This window comes from Polyodon spathula, chromosome 5, assembly GCF_017654505.1.
Source record: "Polyodon spathula isolate WHYD16114869_AA chromosome 5, ASM1765450v1, whole genome shotgun sequence".
Taxonomy (NCBI): Eukaryota; Metazoa; Chordata; class Actinopteri; order Acipenseriformes; family Polyodontidae; genus Polyodon; species Polyodon spathula.
Genome location: NC_054538.1, coordinates 16,158,132 through 16,178,806, shown reverse-complemented (window position 1 = coordinate 16,178,806; position 20,675 = coordinate 16,158,132). Strand labels below are relative to the sequence as shown.

General features: G+C 36.4%; 1 protein-coding gene across 3 annotated transcripts in view; it reads left to right on the top strand.

Annotated features, from left to right (window-relative positions):
* Positions 1-20,675, top strand: part of LOC121315622 (transcription initiation protein SPT3 homolog) — a 175,812-nt gene that overhangs the window by 139,105 nt on the left and 16,032 nt on the right. The window contains exons 9-12 of one of the 3 annotated variants that reach the window (XM_041249876.1): positions 143-253; positions 2,958-3,146; positions 4,170-4,280; positions 19,145-19,508. In XM_041249876.1, the coding sequence (XP_041105810.1) occupies positions 143-253; positions 2,958-3,146; positions 4,170-4,280; positions 19,145-19,162 (429 nt within the window). In that variant the 3' untranslated portion in view covers positions 19,163-19,508. Of the gene's footprint in view, positions 1-142; positions 254-2,957; positions 3,147-4,169; positions 4,281-13,211; positions 13,537-19,144; positions 19,509-20,675 lie in introns of those variants that run through there. The other 2 variants (XM_041249874.1, XM_041249875.1) reach the window with 2 other exon arrangements.

Genomic DNA, 20,675 nt, shown 5'->3' with positions numbered 1-20,675 from the left:
CTACAGATTTGTGATTCTTTGCTTTTGTTTGATAGATTTCTTAGTGCAGCATTATTGCAATGATTAGTATCTTAACATTTTTGTATTGACATTGTAACCTCATTTTTTAGGTGTCAATAATACTTTTTATGCATGTTTGTAGTTGGTTGACCTGGCTCTTTTGGTGAAACAAGACATGACAGCTAAAGCTGGAGACCCATTCAGCCACGCAGTGTCAGCAGCTTACATACAGTACCATAGTGCTACAGCTGAGGTAATGTCTTCTGCAGCTATTGTGTTAAATTAAAGGGTAAAACAGTGATGTATAATGTTAATAAACTGTTGTAAGGTAGAAATGCAGTCAAATGAATGTTAATTTTTAATAATAATAATAGTAATACAGGATAGACCTCCTTGTCTAATCATTTTTTATACTATAGTTTAATTTATTTGAGGTGGTTTTGTCATCACACTTTGACCAAAAAAGTGATATAACATAGCAGTATTATTCCTGTGAACAAATACACCTGTTTGTTTGTTTGTTTGTTTTTTTTTTTTTTTTTGGGGGGGGGGGGGGGGTTTTTGAATCCTCAATTAAGTTATTTAAATAAGTTTGGTGTGAGGAGATATTAAAACATTTACAATGTTTATTTTTTAATTTGCCGTTGTAGACAGTGCTACGTTTAGGCAGAAAACTCTGCAATGATCTTTAAGTGCATTATCTTGTATTGCTTAATTAATCCTGATTAGGTCCCACATACAGTAACGGGAATATTCGGATTTTCAAACAAGAATGCAGCTAATGTTATATTTTTAGGCTGACGTGAAAACACAATTGTATTTTTCTTCTGGTAACATTTTTTTTATAGGTAAGCAAAATTAGATATTACACTGAATCTACAGCTGTTATAATATAATTGATACTTCTTATACTGACACTACTGTGATGTTTTTCATGTCGACTAGTCAGTTACCTGCAAGCAGATCGGTTTGAAAAAGATTCTAAATAAATTTTGCAATAATACATTTTTAGAAAATGTAATTAAAATCGTTGTAGAAGTAGGTTACTGCCTAGAATCTTCAATTCTATATTCATGGCATAAAACTGATTTTCACACCCTGGTAAAAATACATATTCACACCTATATATTAAAAAGATGTTAAATTCACCTGAAAAGTCAAATAATAATATGTTTTATATAGTAGTTGATGTACTGTAGCACCATCATTGAGGTTTATTTGTGGTTTAATGGCTCTTTACTTTCCTGCCAGTGATAGATATGATTATCCACATTAAATTGATTTGGCAGCCATGCATGACACTCATAGTGGCTATAAAAATTAAATATAACAAACAACTATTTTTTTTAAGTAACACACCACCAAACTTGTAATGACCTGATGCTGGTGCTGAACTGGATATATATCCAAATGAAACTGTTCCTGTCATTAAAATATCCCCTTTTTAGAGACTTTATTAAACCTGCTGAAATGTTCTTATGAGTTGTTTTGATTGTACTGTTTTTATAATAATATTGTTGATAAATTGTTGATATATATAACTATATATATATATATCTATAATATATATAATATATATATATTATATAATATATATATATATAATTTTTAAATTTTAGATGTAATAAACTCTATTATACAAATAACATCTGTTCTTTGTCATTGTGTTTTATATACAAATGATCCTAGATGTGATTACTGTAGGTCCAAAATAACACACATATTTGGGATTATTTTTTTTTTTTATTTTTTTTTTACAATAATTTATACAGAAAATACAATTTGAGTGAAAGAGAGTATATATAGGGTATTTATTCTTTGCATTGCAGTCAGGGTGGTTCAGATCAGGTCGCCCGGTCGTTAAATGCGACCTTCGATTTTAATGTGGCCAGTAGATTTTACCATAAAGTCGCCACATTGGCGACTAAGCATTCACAGTATATACAACAGAACTTCGGTTCTGTAATGAAGGCTTACTGCTTAACTGTTAGAAATTTTGTGGATCCAACCCCCTGTTCTTGTTTCCATAGTAACGTGTACTAGCCAGTCAAGTTAGGGGAGAACAGTGGAAATTGTCATTCCAAATTAATTCTGTGTTGTTGATCCTCCTCACCCCAACAACAAGAAGGGGCAAAATAAGGGTTGAGCTGTCTGTGCTGCCTTACAGCTTTAAAATAACTACACAGCTTTAAAAAAAAAAATAAAAAAGATCTGTGTTACATGAGTGCTACAGTTTTACAGACCATTGAGTTTCCCTGACTTGATCGGTTCATTTGCTTAGATGGTGTGTGAAATACAATTTGTTGTATGTAGTTCCTTGGCATTTTATGCACAGAATATAGTTCCCTTGAATTTTATGGAGTTAGTTCCCTGGCACCTTGATTGTATATCGTTCCCTTCCCACAATTTAAAGATAATAAATTAAAAAAAAAAAAACACCCATTGCATGAAAACAAAGCAATGTGTGCAAAATATACATCCCCTCATATTGTTCCTGTTTGAAAATGTTGGCCACCATAAAGGTTCACGTGCCACTGTGCGTGTTGAAAGCTAATGGCCACCAGCATACAAACGGGTTTGTCCCACCCTGATTGCAGTACATTTTAAGCATCCCACATAAGAAGTATGAAATAGCACAAACACATATTTCATGCAGCTAATTTTCTAGTAGCCGCTGAGAATATAACAAATGTCAGCTTGGTATGTGCAGTAGTAAACCACAGTTTTTCTTATATATAGCTGATTTCTCTAACATGTTCCTTGTGTGCTGACATTGCATGATTTTCATCATATGTTTAATTTAAATAGAGTCTGCTAGATTGGAACAAATTTCAATAGTGGTTGCTTCTTTTGTGGACTGTCTTTAACACTGTAGTTTTTGTTTCAAAATGTATTTAAAAAGTAAAAAAATAAAAAACCAAACATATAAATCATTTTTAAACCTACATAATTTTTAGGCACATCTTCATGGGCTGTCAGTAGCTGTAAAGACCAACCCAGATTCACCTGAAAACACCCCTCCATCTACACCAACCACCCCAGCCTCTGGGCAGCAGAGCCAAGGAAAGTCTCACTCAAATACCCTTGGGAATGGTGGATTGGGACACAATTCCATCAGCAAGGCCAAACAAAGGAAAAGAAAGAAGGTCTGTGCATGTCATTTTAATTCACTTTGTACATGCATTAAGGTGAAAGTAGAAGAGAGATGTATCAAAATGTGAGTCATCAAAGATTCAAGACAAGCTAGTTACTAGGTACAAAGTACCATGCACAATATCAGTTTGTTTGTATCATTATGTATGTTTAATTGGGTTTCACTGACCTACAGTAAAAGATCAGGTTTTTGTTTACAGCGATTTAAAGCAGATTCACACCTCCCTCCTGTAGTTTTATATTCTTCTTCATTTTCATCGTTGTCATCAAGTTATTTGTAGGATTAGATTGGAGAAACTAGTAATAATCGAAAACAAGATCTCAAGGAAAGAGATTCTGATAGTTAGTTCTTTATGGACAACATATGGAAAACTGTAGCTGAATGTTGTGGGGGGTTTTTTCTTGCACATAATACTTTACTGCTTACAAATGTAGAAATGCACATTTCTGATATTTGCTTTTTACGCATTTTCAGTAAAGATGAAGTTCAACTTTGAGTCAGGGTGCCCCTCTAAATGGATGTGGATCTGTGGCTGCTGTTATAAATCATTTTTAATAAGGAAATTGGACCACTTTTAAAAAAAGGATAATTGACTTCCATTTTTCTTTTTTAAAGTCTGTGTTTTAATATTGAGATCTACACAACATCCGGTTTCAGGATCTCAGCCAATACATTTCTCTGCTGCATTTTATGAATTAACTTGAAGCAGGAGTGAAACGTTGCGATTCAATGATAGCTCAACAGGTTGCATAGGTTGAAGAAGGATTAATCAATTTTAGTAATCTTTATCAACCAAAATGAGATGTTCAGTATGCCTCATAATAGTTGTGTGATTGTGAATTAATGTCTGTGCCTTTTGTTTTATAGTTGGAGTTTAATTGTGTTATAAGATTTATGCGCTGCATTTACAGAGGTTTCAGTTTTCTAATTGTGTGTACTGTAGGTCTGTTGTGCAGAGCCATGCAGAAAGCAGTGTTTTTGATTTAGTAACAATTGATGTGTTTTTCTGTTGCAGAGTGCTGCAGCCTGTGGTTTCGAGGCTCAAAGTGATGCCATCCAGCCCGCCCACATCAGAGAGGCGATCCGACGCTACAGCCACAAGGTTGGCCCACTCTCCCCATTCACAGTACGTAATAACAGAGCCATAAAAAGTTATATTTATAATCTTAGAGAAGTCTGATTTTAAAGTGGTCAAGTTAAGAAGTATTGGAATTGTTGAGAGCAATTTGTGGTTACTGTAATTTTCTTTATAAAAGTGGCATAATTCTACTGGGGAATAAAATTCAATTTTGTCCATTTTGGAAACACAAAATACGCTTTCAAATAGAATTGTCTTTAAATTGCAGTTGAAATGTTACGTGTGTGTGTGTGTGTGTGTGTGTGTGGTGTATGTATGTTGCTTGTGTGTGTGTGTATGTGTGTATGTATCTCATTATAAGAGTAGATTGCAGAGTTTAATATTAACTGGCATCCATTTGTGTCCTAGGGGCATAATAGAACAGTATCTATGGATTCAGTTACATGACTATAAAACGTTAAGGCAGGTATGAAAACATCAGGAAAGGGGGTACATGGTAGGTTGGTTTTTGTTAGGCTTAATGTCAGTTATATAGATTTATTTTATCCACATACAGTATAGGCTAAACTGTCTGTATGCATGTGCTCAAGTGTTTCTAGTGATGAGTATCCTGTTGGATCCTGATTCTGCTTTGTTATGGAGCTGTTTCTCTCTCTCTCTCTCTCTCTCTCTCTCTCTCTCTCTCTCTCTCTCTCTCTCTCTCTCTCTCTCTCTCTCTCTTCTATACTGTATATGAGATCTAGATTGTGAATGGAAGAGCACTATAGATAGGATTTATGTTAGATGATACATTGTGTGCCATTTTATTCTGAGAAAACATTGTACCTTCTCAAAAAAATGCATAACATTTCCAGGGACAAATTGAAGAATCATCGGTTTATTAAGACAAAAACATACACTTCATGATCTTCTATGATCATATTGCAAGTGTTAAGAAATACTCATTGCAATACAAATAACTCAAAGGCCAATTATACTTGGTGTAAACCAGGTATCCCAACCAGGCACAGTGCATCTCTGTTAATTGAAGAATTTCACAACTTCCTTGTTTAATTAAAAACATACATTTTCATATAAATGTCATGGTATAAAAGAATAGGTTATATTATTTCCTGTAGCAAACAAAAAACCTCAATTATTGCTTGTGTGCTGCAAAACTACCCATGATAGCCAAGTAATATCAGTTACAGTATACACATGTATTACCAGTTAGTACCAAATGTAGCTTGTTTTTTTTGTTTTTTTTTCTGGGTCTTGCATTTATATTTAAACAGTCAGGGCACTGAACATGCTTTTCATTCATTTTGGCTTTTATTGGTCCTACAGTTTTAGTGAGGTCTTCAGCCAAATTATTTACGGTTGTGATTAAATTAAGCTTTTAAACTGGCTCATGTTGCAATATGCTAAAGCCTTATGATGTTATAATCAATTACTGTTCAGAAAGAAGCAGCATTTTAAAGATTTAATTATAACATCTCAATATAAATATTTAGATGTAATAATTAAAAAATGCATGCATTTTATTCATACGTTATGCATTTAAACAACTTAATATATATAGATTTTTTTTTTTCCCAGAAATATCCTTTTTTTCACACTGCTTTTTAAATGTTGCAAGATTTCTTCTTGTGCTGGTTCAAGCCCTTGACGTAATTTAGAGAAACTGCACATATATATAATTGGTACACATCTTGTTTGTACAATGTTTGTTTACATCATTGAATAAATGAAATCTTTTTCGACTAAAAAATATTGTTTTACTTATTATCTGAACATATATATATAATATATATATATATATATATATATATATATATATATATATATATATATATATATATATATATATGTGGTTCTCAAAAGTATTCACCCCCCTTGGACTTTTCCACATTTTATTGTGTTACAACATGAAATCAAAATGGATTTAATTAGGAGTTTTTGCCACTGATCAACACAAAAAAAGTCCATAATGATAAAGTGAAAAATAAAATCTACAAATTGTTCTAAATTAATTACAAATATAAAACAGAAAATAATTGATTGCATAAGTATTCACCCTCTTTGCTATGACACACCTAAATAAGCTCTGGTGCAACCAATTGTCTTTAGAAGTCACATAATTAGTTGAATGCAGTCCCTCTATGTGCAATTAAGGTGTTTCACATGATTTCAGGTTAAATACACCTGTCTCTGGGAGGTCCCACAGTTGGTTAGTACATTTCCTAACAAAAACTACATCATGAAGATGAAGGAACATTCAGAGCAAATCCGGAATAAGAGGTAGGGTATAAGAACATTTCCAAGGCATTGAATATCCCCCGGAGCACAGTGAAGTCCATTATTAAGAAATGGAGAGAATATGGCACAACTATGAATCTATCTAGAACAGGCCGTCCTCAAAAACTGAGTATCCGGGCGAGAAGGGCACTAGTCAGGGAGGCCACCAAGAGGCCTATGGCAACTCTAAAGGAGTTACAGTCTTCCAAGGGTGAGCTGGGAGACTATGGCAACAGTAGCCCGGGTGCTTCACAAAACTGGCCTTTATGGGAGAGTGGCAAAAAGAAAGCCATTGTTGGAGGAAAAAAAAACTCACATCAAATCTCGGCTAGAGTTTGCCAGAAAGCATGTGGGAGACTCTGAGATCAAGTGAAAGAAGATTCTATGGTCTGATGAGACCAAAATAGAGCTTTTTGGTCTCAACGCTAAGCGCTATGTTTGAGAACACCATCCCTACCATGAAGCATGGTGGTGGCAGCATCATGCTATGGGGATGCTTCTCTGCATCAGGGCCTGGAAAGCTCGTGAAGATAGAGGGCAAAATGGATGCAGCAAAGTACAGAGATATCCTGGAGGAAAACCTGCTGAAGCCTGCAAGAGACCTGGGACTTGGGAGAAGATTCATCTTCCAGCAGGACAATCACCCCAAACATACTGCCAAAGCCACACTGGAGTGGCTTAAAAACAAAAAGGTCAATGTCCTGGAGTGGCCCAGTCAAAGCCCGGACCTCAATCCAATTGAGAATATGTGGAAAGAATTGAAAATTGCTTTTCACCAAAGGTCCCCGTCCAACTTGACGGAGCTTGAGCAATTTTGCAAAGAAGACTGGACAAAAATTGCAGTGTCCAGATGTGCAAAGCTGATAGAGACTTAGCCAAATAGACTCATGGCTGTAATTGTTGCCAAAGGTGCTTCTAACAAATATTGGCTCAAAGGGGTGAATACTTATGCAATCAATTGTTTTCTGTTTTTTATTTGTAATAAATTTAAAACAATTTGTAGATTTTATTTTTCACTTTGACAGTATGGACTTTTTTGTGTTGATCAGTGGCAAAAACTCCTAATTTTTTAAATCCATTTTGATTCCATGTTGTAACAGAATAAAATGTGGAAAAGTCCAAGGGGGGTGAATACTTTTGAGAGCCACTGTATAGTCTAAAGAGATGCTCAGAGTAAGTTGATAATGCAGGTTTTAAAACCTAATCACTCAGAAATAGTTTTCTTGAAATAACGTCACAGTGCTTTGGGGGCAAAATGTCAAATGTTGTATATATATATAATACAAATAAATGAAATCATATGAAAACCTCTTCAGAAAAAAATAGCTATATTACATTTGGATTTCAATTAGATGTTGACCTTTACCATGTATGATTACATCATTTAAATTATAATAAAACTAGCCTGCCATACCACTCAAGAAGATGAGATGCTTAATCTCATTGAGGCCTGGTTGTGGGTAAAAACATGTTTTAAATTGAACTTGTAAGCAACAAAGAAGAGAGCAACTTTTCTTTTTTGTCAGATCAAAGGTGGAGATACTTATTGGCAAGCCTTTGTACTTTTCTTGCGCTCTGCTTGAGTTTTGTTGGGTTATTTGTAATCTAAGTTACTGTGTTTCATGTTTATTTTTATTTACTTGAGCAACATCAATAAATGTTGTTAACTTATAGAATGGCTGAGTCCAAGAATCAGTTGCAGTGGCATGGGTGTGCCTAGAAATAAATTGCAACCTGATGCATTTTCTGGGATGTTATTTTTTTGTGACGGTGCTGTTTCTTTGTGACTTGTGACGTGTTTTTTTATTTATTTATTTATTTTTAAGTAGTCCAAAAGAACATGTGCACAAATGGACTAGAAAGCATCCATGAAATTTTAAAGGATTTTTTTTTTATAGTTTTTTTTTTTTTTAGTTTTTACTTTTTTTTATATAAATATATAGAACATAATAGGCATGAATTGGCTCCTAAAAATTCAGGGACTGGATATAACATTACTGAAGTGTGAGGAACTCTGGCAGTGAACAGAGAGCAGAATAACGATTATTAAAAAAAAATAAAAACTTTGACCTCGGTGGCATTTCTATTGGATGATTAACATTGATCCCAGATGTGAAGCATTGTAAACAGGTTGCTATTTTGGATTAATACAAGTACTCAGATAGCAGTTATCCTTTAGACCAGTAAAAAAGAACTGCGACAGGTTTTTTTTTGTTTTGTTTTGTTTGTTTTTTTTTAAATATATACTGCATTATAGCTAATATATTTGTTTATTTTAACTATTTCCCTCTTGTTGATAGCGCTCCCCAATGCCAGGTTTTACAGATTAAGGGTCAAGGCTTTTTTTTTTTTTTGTTTGTTACCAGTTATGTAATTGTTGAATGCGCCATGATACTTATTTTTGATTGGCATTGTGGTTTCTAACAGTCCAATAAAATGAAACTTTTCTAGCAAATTACAGTAAATGTGTTCATTTGGCACATACCCACATTATGCAGACCTATATTAGAAGCCAAGTATTTAGAGGAATGGAATCCAAGGTTACACTTTCAGAACTTGATTGCACTGTAGTTAAACTGACAGCCTATATTCTTTTCTGTGCCATAGTTTAAAGTAGTTATTTCTAATGAGCACAACTCAAGGTATTTTAACTGAAGAGAATTTCAAATCCAGTACATTTGACTGTTTGATATGTTTTGTCACCTTCTCTTATCATTAAATTGCCTTTTATATAGCAAGCCACCACTGTCTGTTCAGCAGCTTTCACTTATGTAAAAAAATCAAACATGCATGGGTTGGTATATTATGGTAATTTTTATAGGCTTTTATCAGGCTTCTTGCAATAGCAAACTAAGCAAGATTAGTAGATGTGGATATTTTCCTCACCCCAATGGTGCTAAGTTGGCTAACCTAATTAGAGCATATTGCTTCAGCTAGACTTGGTCTACCAGCCACAAAACAGACAGCCAAGTGCAAGTTTGACAGTTGTGTGCTGTTTTCATGCCTGCTGATGTCTAGATCCAAACTGCGAGACATCTTCTTCCACCTTCATTGGGTGGAATCTAACTTCGATCACCTGCTCCAGAGTTTAACTTGGAGATCCTGTCCATGGGGTCACCATGCAGTGACATTAGTACAGGTTTGTGCATGCTTTTTTTTTTTGTTTGTTTTTTGGTTTTGTTTTTTTGTTTTTTTAACCATCAGATTATGATATCAATCTATCATTAAAAGTGCAACATTGAGTCGTATCTTTTTTTAATTTGTTTTATTTTTTATGAAGGCTTAGTAATCTCTTAAATGTATTAGACAACCATGTCAAAATATATATAATATTGCCTACGTTTTTTGTTTTATTGTATACCTATATTTTAATTCTGCTTTGTGTTCTATAAAAAAACAGTTTTGTTGCATGTATTTCACTGGTGAAGCAGCACCATTTAAGGCAATCAGTACAAATTCCCCTTCAAATGCTGGTTTAAAAAGAACATGATATGTAGCATTTATAGTGGTAATAAACAGTAATTGTAATTGCGTTTATGGTAGCTGTGGCCTGTTTCCAATTACCTTTCTCACTGACTTCTATTCTGCCCTATTTAAGTTTGTTTTACTGTACCATAAAGTGCATCTTTACCAGAGGGTTCAAATTACAGAGGACATACAGTACAGTATGTTTAGTCCATCTGTACTGTTGATCGTACTGTATATAGCATGGCTATAAAAAACCATGGCAGGTAAAAGTATACAAAAAAGATGCGATTGACATTTACTGTCATATCAGCATGTTATGAAATCTATACCAAAGAAATCAAAAGATGTAAAAGAATAGACATTTCAACCGTTAGTTAGACCGGGTGTAGGAAAGTGAATATGTACATATTAATGATTTAACTTTGAAATAATGGAATTTTTTTCTGCAAGGAAAAAATATTGTACAATATTATCATATTGTGCTTTCGAACGTATGTGGACTCAATATAGATCAAACTTTTACACACTGTCTTCTGTGCAGAAAGGCACTGGTTTAGCGATTTGTGGTTAAAACCTAAATATTGTGGTATCTCGGTGTAACCGGAGGAAAACTGAGTCAGAGTGTGCTGTAATTTTGTAAGAAACAATTAAAACCAAAAGATCTAGCTCTGAGCTCAGCTGGTGTACATCGTTAAAGGGCTCTGCAACAGACACAATCTGTTCTTTCATCATGTATAAACAAGCATATTAATAAGTTTGTTTTTAAAACAACACTATTGTGTAGCTCAGGAATCTTAGAAAAGCAGAATGAGGAGCAAGCGATGGGAACCAGCACAGAAGTAAGAGAAAATGAAGTATGTTGACAACCTTGCTTTGTACCGTATGTGTACATGGGTGTGCCTCGTGAGTCATGAGGCAGTAATGAAGCCAGTGAGATTTACAACTAAGAAACCGTTACATTTGCAAAGGTATAGTTTGGTAATCCTTATAATGTTTTGACAAAGCAAATACCCTGTGCTGTTTCTATAGCCGGTAAATGGTATATATTGATGGCAAACAGCACAGAAACTTACAATTTAACTTGTAAATTATAAACAATAGTTCTGCATTTCTAGGTGATTTATGTGATATTTTTGAAGCAGATTAATCATAAAACAGTACAGTTCATTCCTAGACTGTCGTCTTTAATAAAAAAAAAGATTGAACCCCTGTTCTACTGTAGATACATAATACATATAAATGCAGTTATACCTTTAATTCTGTATTAAAACTGAAGTGAAGATGCATTTTTGGTTAGGCAAAAACAATGGCCAAGAAGCTATCAATTCATAATTATTATTGCATAAATATCTTGAAAAGACTTATGAAAAAAAATTGTAGGAAATCAATAATAAAAAAAAAATTAAAAAAATTATTGAAACACATTTTTAGATTTATGAAAGCAAACTTTTCCTTGTGTAAATGGTTTTGTGTATGATGGCATCTGGAAGCGTTTATCTCTGTGGCGTGTAATCTATCTGTGGATCTAGTTAGCAGCTGCAGCAGCCCTCTTTCTTGTGTACCTCTTGACTTAGATTTTATAAATTATCTTGTTGAAATTGTTCCAGTTTGCACATAGTTTGGCTGATTGCTGCCTATATACCTTACCTGCCAGTCACCTTTGATTTACATTCCCCTCGGCCCCACTCCCAAACCCCCCCCCCTCTCAGCTTGAGACTTCTGACTGTCCACTAAATCATTTTAGTAGGTAAAATACTCCCTAGATTTAAACTGAATGGATGAGACTGTGCCGGGGCCTGAATTTCTAGGTCTGGTAGAAGCAACAACTTGGGCTGTCTGGCTAGGGCTCTGTGAGGCTCTGCTTCATTGTAAATCACGTTGACTGCTCTTTCTTCACTGACCCTAGCTGGGGAAAAACATAAACTTACCATGTGCATAGGAAAGGCTGCAAAAAGGAGTGAAGACCCGTCCTACTAAATCTGTGCTTTATACAATACATTACCCATTAGTGATTGTTTTCTTTTTCCCCACCACTCACACCTGTAGTGGTAGGAAACCTCCCTGACATATTATTATTATTATTATTATTATTATTATTATTATTATTATTATTATTATTATTATTATTGTTATTATTATAAACCTGCAAGTTAACAAACCCGAGATTGCCCAGCACACGGACACCTGCTTACACAGTATATTGTTTAGAGTTTATTACAGAAGTCTCTTAATTCCATTGCATCCTAATTTCTGATAACATCTGAATACAGATTTATTTTTACTGCAGTTACAGTATGGCTGTATTAGTTTTTTGATGCTGTACTGTATTTTAAAGTTTATTTTATTTTTTATTTTTAAAGCATTATTGTCCATTTTTCCAGTCCTGTGCTTTAACAACCACTGAAAGACTTTCAGTGACACATGGAATCAAAGTTATAACTATATTAAGTAGACAGAGGTATTGGCTAATATCTTCGTCATTGACAGAAAATCTTTAATTTTATTTTCATTCTATTTGGTAAAAAGGAAACAAACTACACTGACCAGTAAACTATACTTTATTGTTATGTTCACATAGAACTTGGAAGGAGTGATCTTGACTCTGTCTTGAAACCATCTTTGAGATGTTCTTGAAACCATGATTTCTCCGGTGTCTTTCTAGTTTATACAAAGTTTATGCATGGGTTGCCAATTGGCAGTCCACGGAACTTCGTTATAACATTGCCGCAAGGAAGCTTCTCCGTACGAATGGTATACTGTATACGTAATATTTCTTGTGTTGTCCGCTGATGTGAGTGGGTGTCTGAGGTTAACAATCAGTACACCAAAGCATCTCAAACATGTCCAAGTTATGCATTGGCCAGTGTTTTAGAAAACAATCTGTAGTCTGCACATAGCAGGGCGACAGGTCTCCAGTTCTTCACTCAGGTCCACCTTTATGGGCAGCAGAGTGACAACTGTCCCTTCTACAGCTGAGTGGCAGTTTGTTTTCCACCAGACTTTCTTTTAACACTGACAGCAGATCTTCCACAAGTAGGGACCAAAAGCTCTTACAAAAGTCCACTGGGAGCCTGTCAATGTCGGGGGCTTTGCCATTTTTGCTCTGGCCCTTTCTTCTCCAAACTGAAGAAATACTGCGTGGGGGCATCAACCTGCGATACACTCTGGAACCTCGATCTTATTAGTGCCCCCTGTCCAACAGGTCATTCAGCGACACTTTTTTTTATTTTTCAGGTCTACAATCATCCTGCTATTAAGAGTGGACTACAGAGCTCGTTAGAGCTCCAGGATGCCTATCTCCAGTGCACTCATTGATGCCCTTAGTGACACTCACAGTGTACTGTTGACAGAACTGGCAGATCTGCAGTTTCCCTGTGTCCCACCATTGCCACAGGGAATTGGAACTCTGCTGCACCCTCCATGTCTGCCAGAAATGAGTGTCACCGATTAAAAGGGTGTTAAAATGCCAATGAGAACTGCACGCTGTTTACATTTTTTTTTTTTTTTTTTTTCTAATGAATTTAGTCATGACCAATGTTTTACCCCGGTTTTCTTCCCAATTTAGTACTCCCAGTCATTGTATGTATCCTCGGCTCACCGCTCGCAACCCACCCGCCGACTTGGGAAACGGCGGCTGGAGCGCGTGTTCTCCGAAACATACTCCTGCCAAGCCGTCATTTTTCACACTGAGGGTCCACAGCAATGCCAACAGACCTATAGTGCCGGAGGACAACACAGATCCGGTGGCTCCACTGCAGAACCACAGGTGCCCTATCAGCCACACGGGTCGCTGATGAGCGGTGAGCTGTGGATTCCCCTGCCGACCTAAGCCCTCCCTACCCGGGCAGCGCTCGACCAATTGTGCGCCGCCCCCTAGGAACTCCCAGTCACAGTCGGCTGTGACATCGCCTGGATTCGAACTTGTGATCTCCAGGCTATAGGGCACATCCTGTACTTTGCAGGAGCCCAGAACTGCATGCTTTTAACAATGACATTAAAACACTGGAAAATACAAGGCAGTGATCAGACAGGCCAGTTGGTTCAATAAAACAAGATTTAAAAGTACAAAAATTATGTTTAAAACAGTAAAAACTGTCTAATCTGGCTAAGGAGAGAGCATTATCCCTAACCTTTACCCAAGTATGCTGTCTTTGACTTTAATAAAATATTCTCCAGACATCCTGGAGTTTGCACTTTTGTATTATCTTGTGCAGCTCCCTTGCAGACTGTGTGTTGGCCCTATGTGATTTCTGTCTAGTTTTTTGTTTTAAGTTCAGTTAAAATCACCACCCAAGAATAAATATTCGTCTGCTTGTATATCAGGTTTTGCATACAATGACATATTGTAGTACATTTAAGTCTCGCTGTGGTACTGGAACCCTCATACAAACATGCACAAAAACATAAAGTTAATTCAAAAGTAGCACACGTTTTTATTTTAAATGCTTCATTACGTTACGTGTATGCCTCGCTGTGTTGTTGGATCCTCATGCACAGGAACACAGAAATGTTATTTTATTTTATTTTTTTAAAGTAGCATACATCTGGGAGTGTTGGGTTGAGGACCTAAGTGGCCCACTCTGCGGCTGCCCGCAGGTCATTTGGCCCACCATGAAATTTAATTGCCGACCCCTGGTGTATTGTATGATTAAAGTTACAGGTGTTAAAAATTATTTGGGATGTACACGGTATTAACTACTTTAGAATCAAATCAAGTAGCTAACTTTGTGGTTGATAAACACCTTATTTATTATATGGATAAATTGCTTTTCCTGTAAAAAATAATTTAGCTTAATGAAATACTAATGGCAGTATGAAAATAATTAACAGTTTTAAATAAAACACATGACCACTGTGCACAAATGAGTTTCTTCTACTGCTTACCGTTATATATAAACCAGATTTGAGTCTAGTTTCATGAATATCTGCACAAAATTCATGTGTTGTACTAGCATATTGATATGGCTGTGTAATGTGAATTGCCTTTATCCCTGCCTCAAAGCCAGTTACTACAGCCAAGTTCCTAAAAAAATGTCCATTGTTATTTAATCTGATTTAAGAAGAGTTTCCAAAACCATGTCAACACAACACATTGAGATTGACATCTTGTTCAAACAGCAGTCCAGAAAGACAGTACAGTCAGCACTCGCATATCCTACCCGAAAATGTTTACTTCAGTGACCGTTAAACGTGTGATTATTTCATTTTGGTTTGTTTCAACCCTTGTATCTTTTTTGTGTTCCCTGAAAAATGTACAATATCAAAAATACATATCTGAAACAACCGTGTTTTAAAATAAGTAGGCTTCCATTTAAATGTACTGTATTGAATCTGAATGTTATCTATGCACAGAACAGCGGAAAACGTAAAAAGCAAAAAGCAATGCAATTTAGCAAAACCAAAAGACAAAAAAAAAAGTTTCCAGAATTAACAGTACTCAAAATAGTAGAGTATAGTGCTCGATAAGGTCCTAATGTCACAGTTCACTTGCAAATGAAAATACACAAAACAACAAAAGATCACAATTCTAAAAATATATATATATATATATATATATATATATATATATATATATATATATATATATATATATATATATGGGAATTGATTTTATTCTTAATACAAATGCAGTAAAACGCAACTTGCGTGTATCTGGGTAACGGATACCCGAGTGCTGACTGTAAAACCTTGTTATTGTCTTTTGGGGGTACACTTGTAACACACTTTTTTTCGTATACAATTGACAGAACACACTTTATTGCTTATCTTGCTTTATGTTAAATGTGTCTATGGCTAGTGCCCTACCAAATTCATGGTACATTTCCGGAAATGTCACAGTCATAACACTTTAAAAATCTTAAATTTCACGGTTTCAGCTATTTAAATCTTACATTTCACGGTGGTGTAACAAAGTACGAACATTTAAAACCCTGAAGTTAGCAAAAGCACGTGACTAACAAAATAGAAATGCTAAAAGAAAATAAAACTGAAATCCAGAGGATCGCGCTATGATTGCTGCATTTATATTATTGTTATTATTTTGGACACTCATTTTAAAACGTAGGACTAATTTGACTCACTTGATGGCACTACCAGTTAAGATCCATAGGTCATACTAAACCCGCCCCGGATGCCTGTGTCTACTAATCACTGAGTAGAGCCCAGTTATTGGCTGTTAAGTGTCAATCAATAAATCTTGTCCTGTTCATGGTGAGCTTTCTTTTTTAAATTGAAACAAGGTAACAGTCGCATCAGGAACCTGTACTGGTACATATAACAGCATTGGACTTTACTATAGGGTGAAAGTATGCAAAAAAACAGATTTCACGGTCCATGACGAGTTTTTCACCACCGTGAATTTGGTAGGGACCTATCTATGGCTTACAACCACAACTGAATAGGTATGTTTAAGAACAGGCGCAAACTGAAATATCTCTCTATGAAGACGGCCTTTCTGTTAGTTATCATCTCCGCTAAGCGGGTCGGTGAGCTACAGTCACTGTCTGTGCACAGTTCCTGTATGCGCATTCAGTTATTAGCGCTTTGTTTTGTTGGTGTATGTGACGGTGCAGTGGGTGTGGAGCAGACGTCACAGAGTCACTTCTGAATTTGCAAATACCCTACCACAATGGTAGGGTGAACTTTATTAACAAAAAAAACACGGTTCAAAACAACAAAAATATAAATCATAAGTCCCAACAGAGGAATCCCTCTCAGCTCCTTGGGTGCACTCCTGGGGTGGTGAAAAGTGCAGGTGCTCAGGTGCTTAAGTGTCCAGTTCTGTTGTCCGGGGTGTGTGGTGTCCAAGGTGAAAAGTGCTGGCAGTGGTGCGGCAGCTCCTTGGCGTCAGGGATCACTCTGACAATAAACACAAACACATAGCACAAAAATAACCAAATAAACAAACACACAGCTCAGGAACCTAGGTCCAGTATTACCTCAACAAGCCTCGCACTTACAAAATGACAGCCCTTATATACCAGGGGATCAGCGCGACTCAGCACACCTGCCAGTTGTCTAATGCAACACAGCTGATCACAGTGATTTTGTCCCCTAATATGGTCATTCTGCCCTGCACCAAGATGGCCGACTTCCTTTTCCGCCCCTCTCTCCAAGCCGGCCCATCTCTGAACAGGCATGCAAGTACCTCTGCTTAGTGCCCTCTTGGGTCGGGAGGGAGATTTTCAGCTCAGATCCTCATGCTCCCTCTCACAGTGTATCATATAGTAAACAAACAGAAGTGTTTAGGTAAATTGCAGCATTTGTATTGAATAGCATCATTTCAAATGTAAAAACCGTAGCGAAAAAGTCAGACCTGCTGCCACTTTTTTAGCCTCCCCAGTTTTGGGGCCACCAGCCACTACTGCATGTGACAGCTCTTTAAAGTTAGTCTTCTCACAACGACATCTGACTGACATCTGGTTACATGTTCACCACCACATACTGTTGTGAAAGTGGATTTTCTGCGCTTGTTGCATTGAATTCAAAGTACCAGATATTCAAGCTGTGACATCGCTGAAACAGCACCAGTGATTTCATTAGGTAAGTTAGTCAATTTCCTGTATGGAATCGTTATCAATTGCCACACTTTAGTGGAAAGCAAAATGAATAGAATTTCCTTGTATAGTGGCTGTGTGTCACTATGATAGTACTGTAGTATGTGGTGTTCCAAGACATTTTTGGAGGTTCAGAAGGGGTCCACACACCCAAAAAGGTTTTGAACCACTGTATTAGACGACTATGTAAGAAAATAAATAATACAATGTCATCATAATAATACAATTTACTAGATTCTACGGTAAAAAAAAATGTACTCTTATTTGTATACAGTCTTTAGATATTCTCCGTCTTGTTAAATGCTGTCTACTCTCTCTCCATCCCTGCTTCAATACTCTACACCCAATCACAGCAGGGTAGCCTCTCAGTTAAAACCACACCTTCGTCACTCCCCCAGCTTCATTGGGGCATGTATCTTCAAAAATATGTGTTGGAAAAAAATGATGTGAACGGGGAACAGAGAGGAAAGTTATTGATCGTTTTGCCAAACCTAAAACAGATGCAGACCTATCATTGCAAGCAATCGGTTTTCGAGAAGTGTAAGCTTGTTTGAATAATAAAGCCAAGAAAGAAATGCAAAAGCTGAGTATAATGTCTGTAATTGATGATTTACAATGTAATGATGAAATTGCTTTTGTTGCTCAAAAAAATAAATGTAGTGCTTCCTGTTTAAACTTGTAATGAAAAACTACATCTCCCAGAATGCCATAGCTATCCAAGAATACTGATTGACTGGCAATCTGTAAACTAATATATGTGTTTGAAATTTAACAAGCTAGGCAGGTATAAAAGGACAGATTTCAAAGACAATAATTGTATGAGGGAAGGTAAGGAACTGGGTATAGACCTGAATGCGATATAGTATATAAAATCTGTGATTTGTGTATTTAAAGCAAGTAAACCGGATTAGCGTCTGACTAAAGGTACAGCAGGGATCCTGTGAAATTTAGTTGGCTTTCCAAAACATGAGCTAGGGTTTCCTTTTGTTTATTTTGTTTGACATTAAAAGAAGCTGTGTTCTCACTGGAAACGGGACACAGCGGGAATATAAACATACAGGTGTCATCCTGTTTAAACCCATCCTTTGTTGTTGAATGTGCTTTATCCACCAAAGACGTGTTGGGAACCCAGAACTGAGTTCTAAGTGATGCAGTCGGCACTGCCTAATCAGGATACTGATAATCAGGATTTCTGCTTAAATGGGATACAATTAGGAGACTGTTGTTTTCAGTGTTATTTATGTTGTTTAATTGGGACGTCACTTTGTTTAATTGGGATACAGTATTTTCAAATGATGAACAGAGGTCGCTTTTCAGTGCAGTGCAGTGAGTACTGATTACGCTGTGACTTGCGTAAATTGCAAAGAAAGTTGGTGTCTCGACATCGCAGATGCCTGGTGCCTTATGACTAAGGTCGTCTCAAATTGTAATTTATTTATTTTTTAATAGTTTTATTAATTTTCCAATTTTCTCCCAATATTGGAATGTCCAATTATTGTTCAACCTGGCGCACGCCTGCAACTCCTGAACTAACTGGAGAGATGAAGACGAGCGTCCTCCAAAACAAGTGCTGACAGCCGTTTGCTTTTTTTTTTTTTTTCCACTCTGCAGCCCGCCGTGCAGCCATAGCCAGAACTTATAGCGTCGGAGGACCACGCAGTTCTGAATTGCGTACAGGCCAGCCTGCAGGCGCCTGGCCAGCTACAGGTGTCGCTGGTGTGTGGTGAGTCAAGGGCTCCCCAGCCGACTTAACCCTTACCCCGCCCGGGTAGAGCTTGGCCAATTGGTCGGCAGTGGCATAACTTTGATTCGAACCAGCGATCTCCAAGCCATAGGGTGCATCCTGCACTCCAGGCCGAGTGCCTTTACCGGATGCGCCTCTCGAGAACCACAAAATATTAATGTATGACTCTACTTTTAGCAAACAATATAAAATGCTAAATTGAAAGAACAAGCCATTTTCTAAGTGTTACGTTTGCGATGTGTAATACTAATTAACTAACTGTTGAAATGATTGTTGCATAATAAAATGGTATTTACTTTTCTGTTGAATTGTTGTGACTCACTGTGGTTTCGTTAATGAATCCAGTTTTCTGTGAAATGCGTTACACTAACTTTGGATTTGTTAAAAAACAATATATCTGCCTTGCACTCCCATTCTCTTCAAAGCCACTTTTAGTTAGTTGATTTATAGAATTAATCAATCAAAAGATCCATTTATTCAGCACCTGTCAGGCACGTCGGGTCCAATTTATTTTCACACACATTGTATAAAAGTAATTTTAATCCTAGTAAAACAGGTTTAAAAGGCACTGCATATCAACAGGACACTCAGTACTGCATCTCCAGCCCTGCCCCACTCCTTGTCGCTGTGTTTATCACATATCTCTTCATAGTAGTGGATACTGATAAATCATCTCCTGATCATTCGTTTTATCACCAAACTCCTCAATAATGCTATCCAAGTCATTATTTTATTAGTATATCATCTCAGAAAGCTTGGCAAACGTCTGTGATATTCTTTGAGCGCTAGATGTGGAAGTAGCTATCTTGTTTGTTTATGTCCGTGTTATGTCTGTGGTGAAGGGACTCTGTGTATTGTTCAGATCCGCCTCCTTTTTGTCGGCCATTGAACCTTTTCTCTGCTTTTTCTGGAGAAAAAATTACTAGAGACCTGTGCTTGATGCCTTTTTGATGATGTCTGACATAGGACCGCAAAGGGTTAAATATATAACTACTCAAAGAAGCCCAAAAAATCGTAATTGCAATTATTTCAGCTAGAAACATTGAGAATGACTTGCAGGCATTTGTTATTGAATGTATTAAGCTTATTTTGGTATTTCCAAGCAATTAAAACAAAAATGCCCCCCCCCCCCCCCCCCCACCACCACCACCACCACCACCACCACAACATCCAACTGCAAGAAAAGAGGTTTTGTTAAATTCAGTGAAGGTAGACAGATAAAGAAGTCTTTTATCTTCATAGCAATGGCAAAATACAAATTGTATCCAGCTAGAGAAACAACATGTTGTGGTATTGCCTTTATCAGTTTAATGATTCACATTGTCCAAAACGGATAAATTAATTAATTTGAATGATGAGCATTCATCTAAAGGTATGCTGATTTAGATTATGAGGATA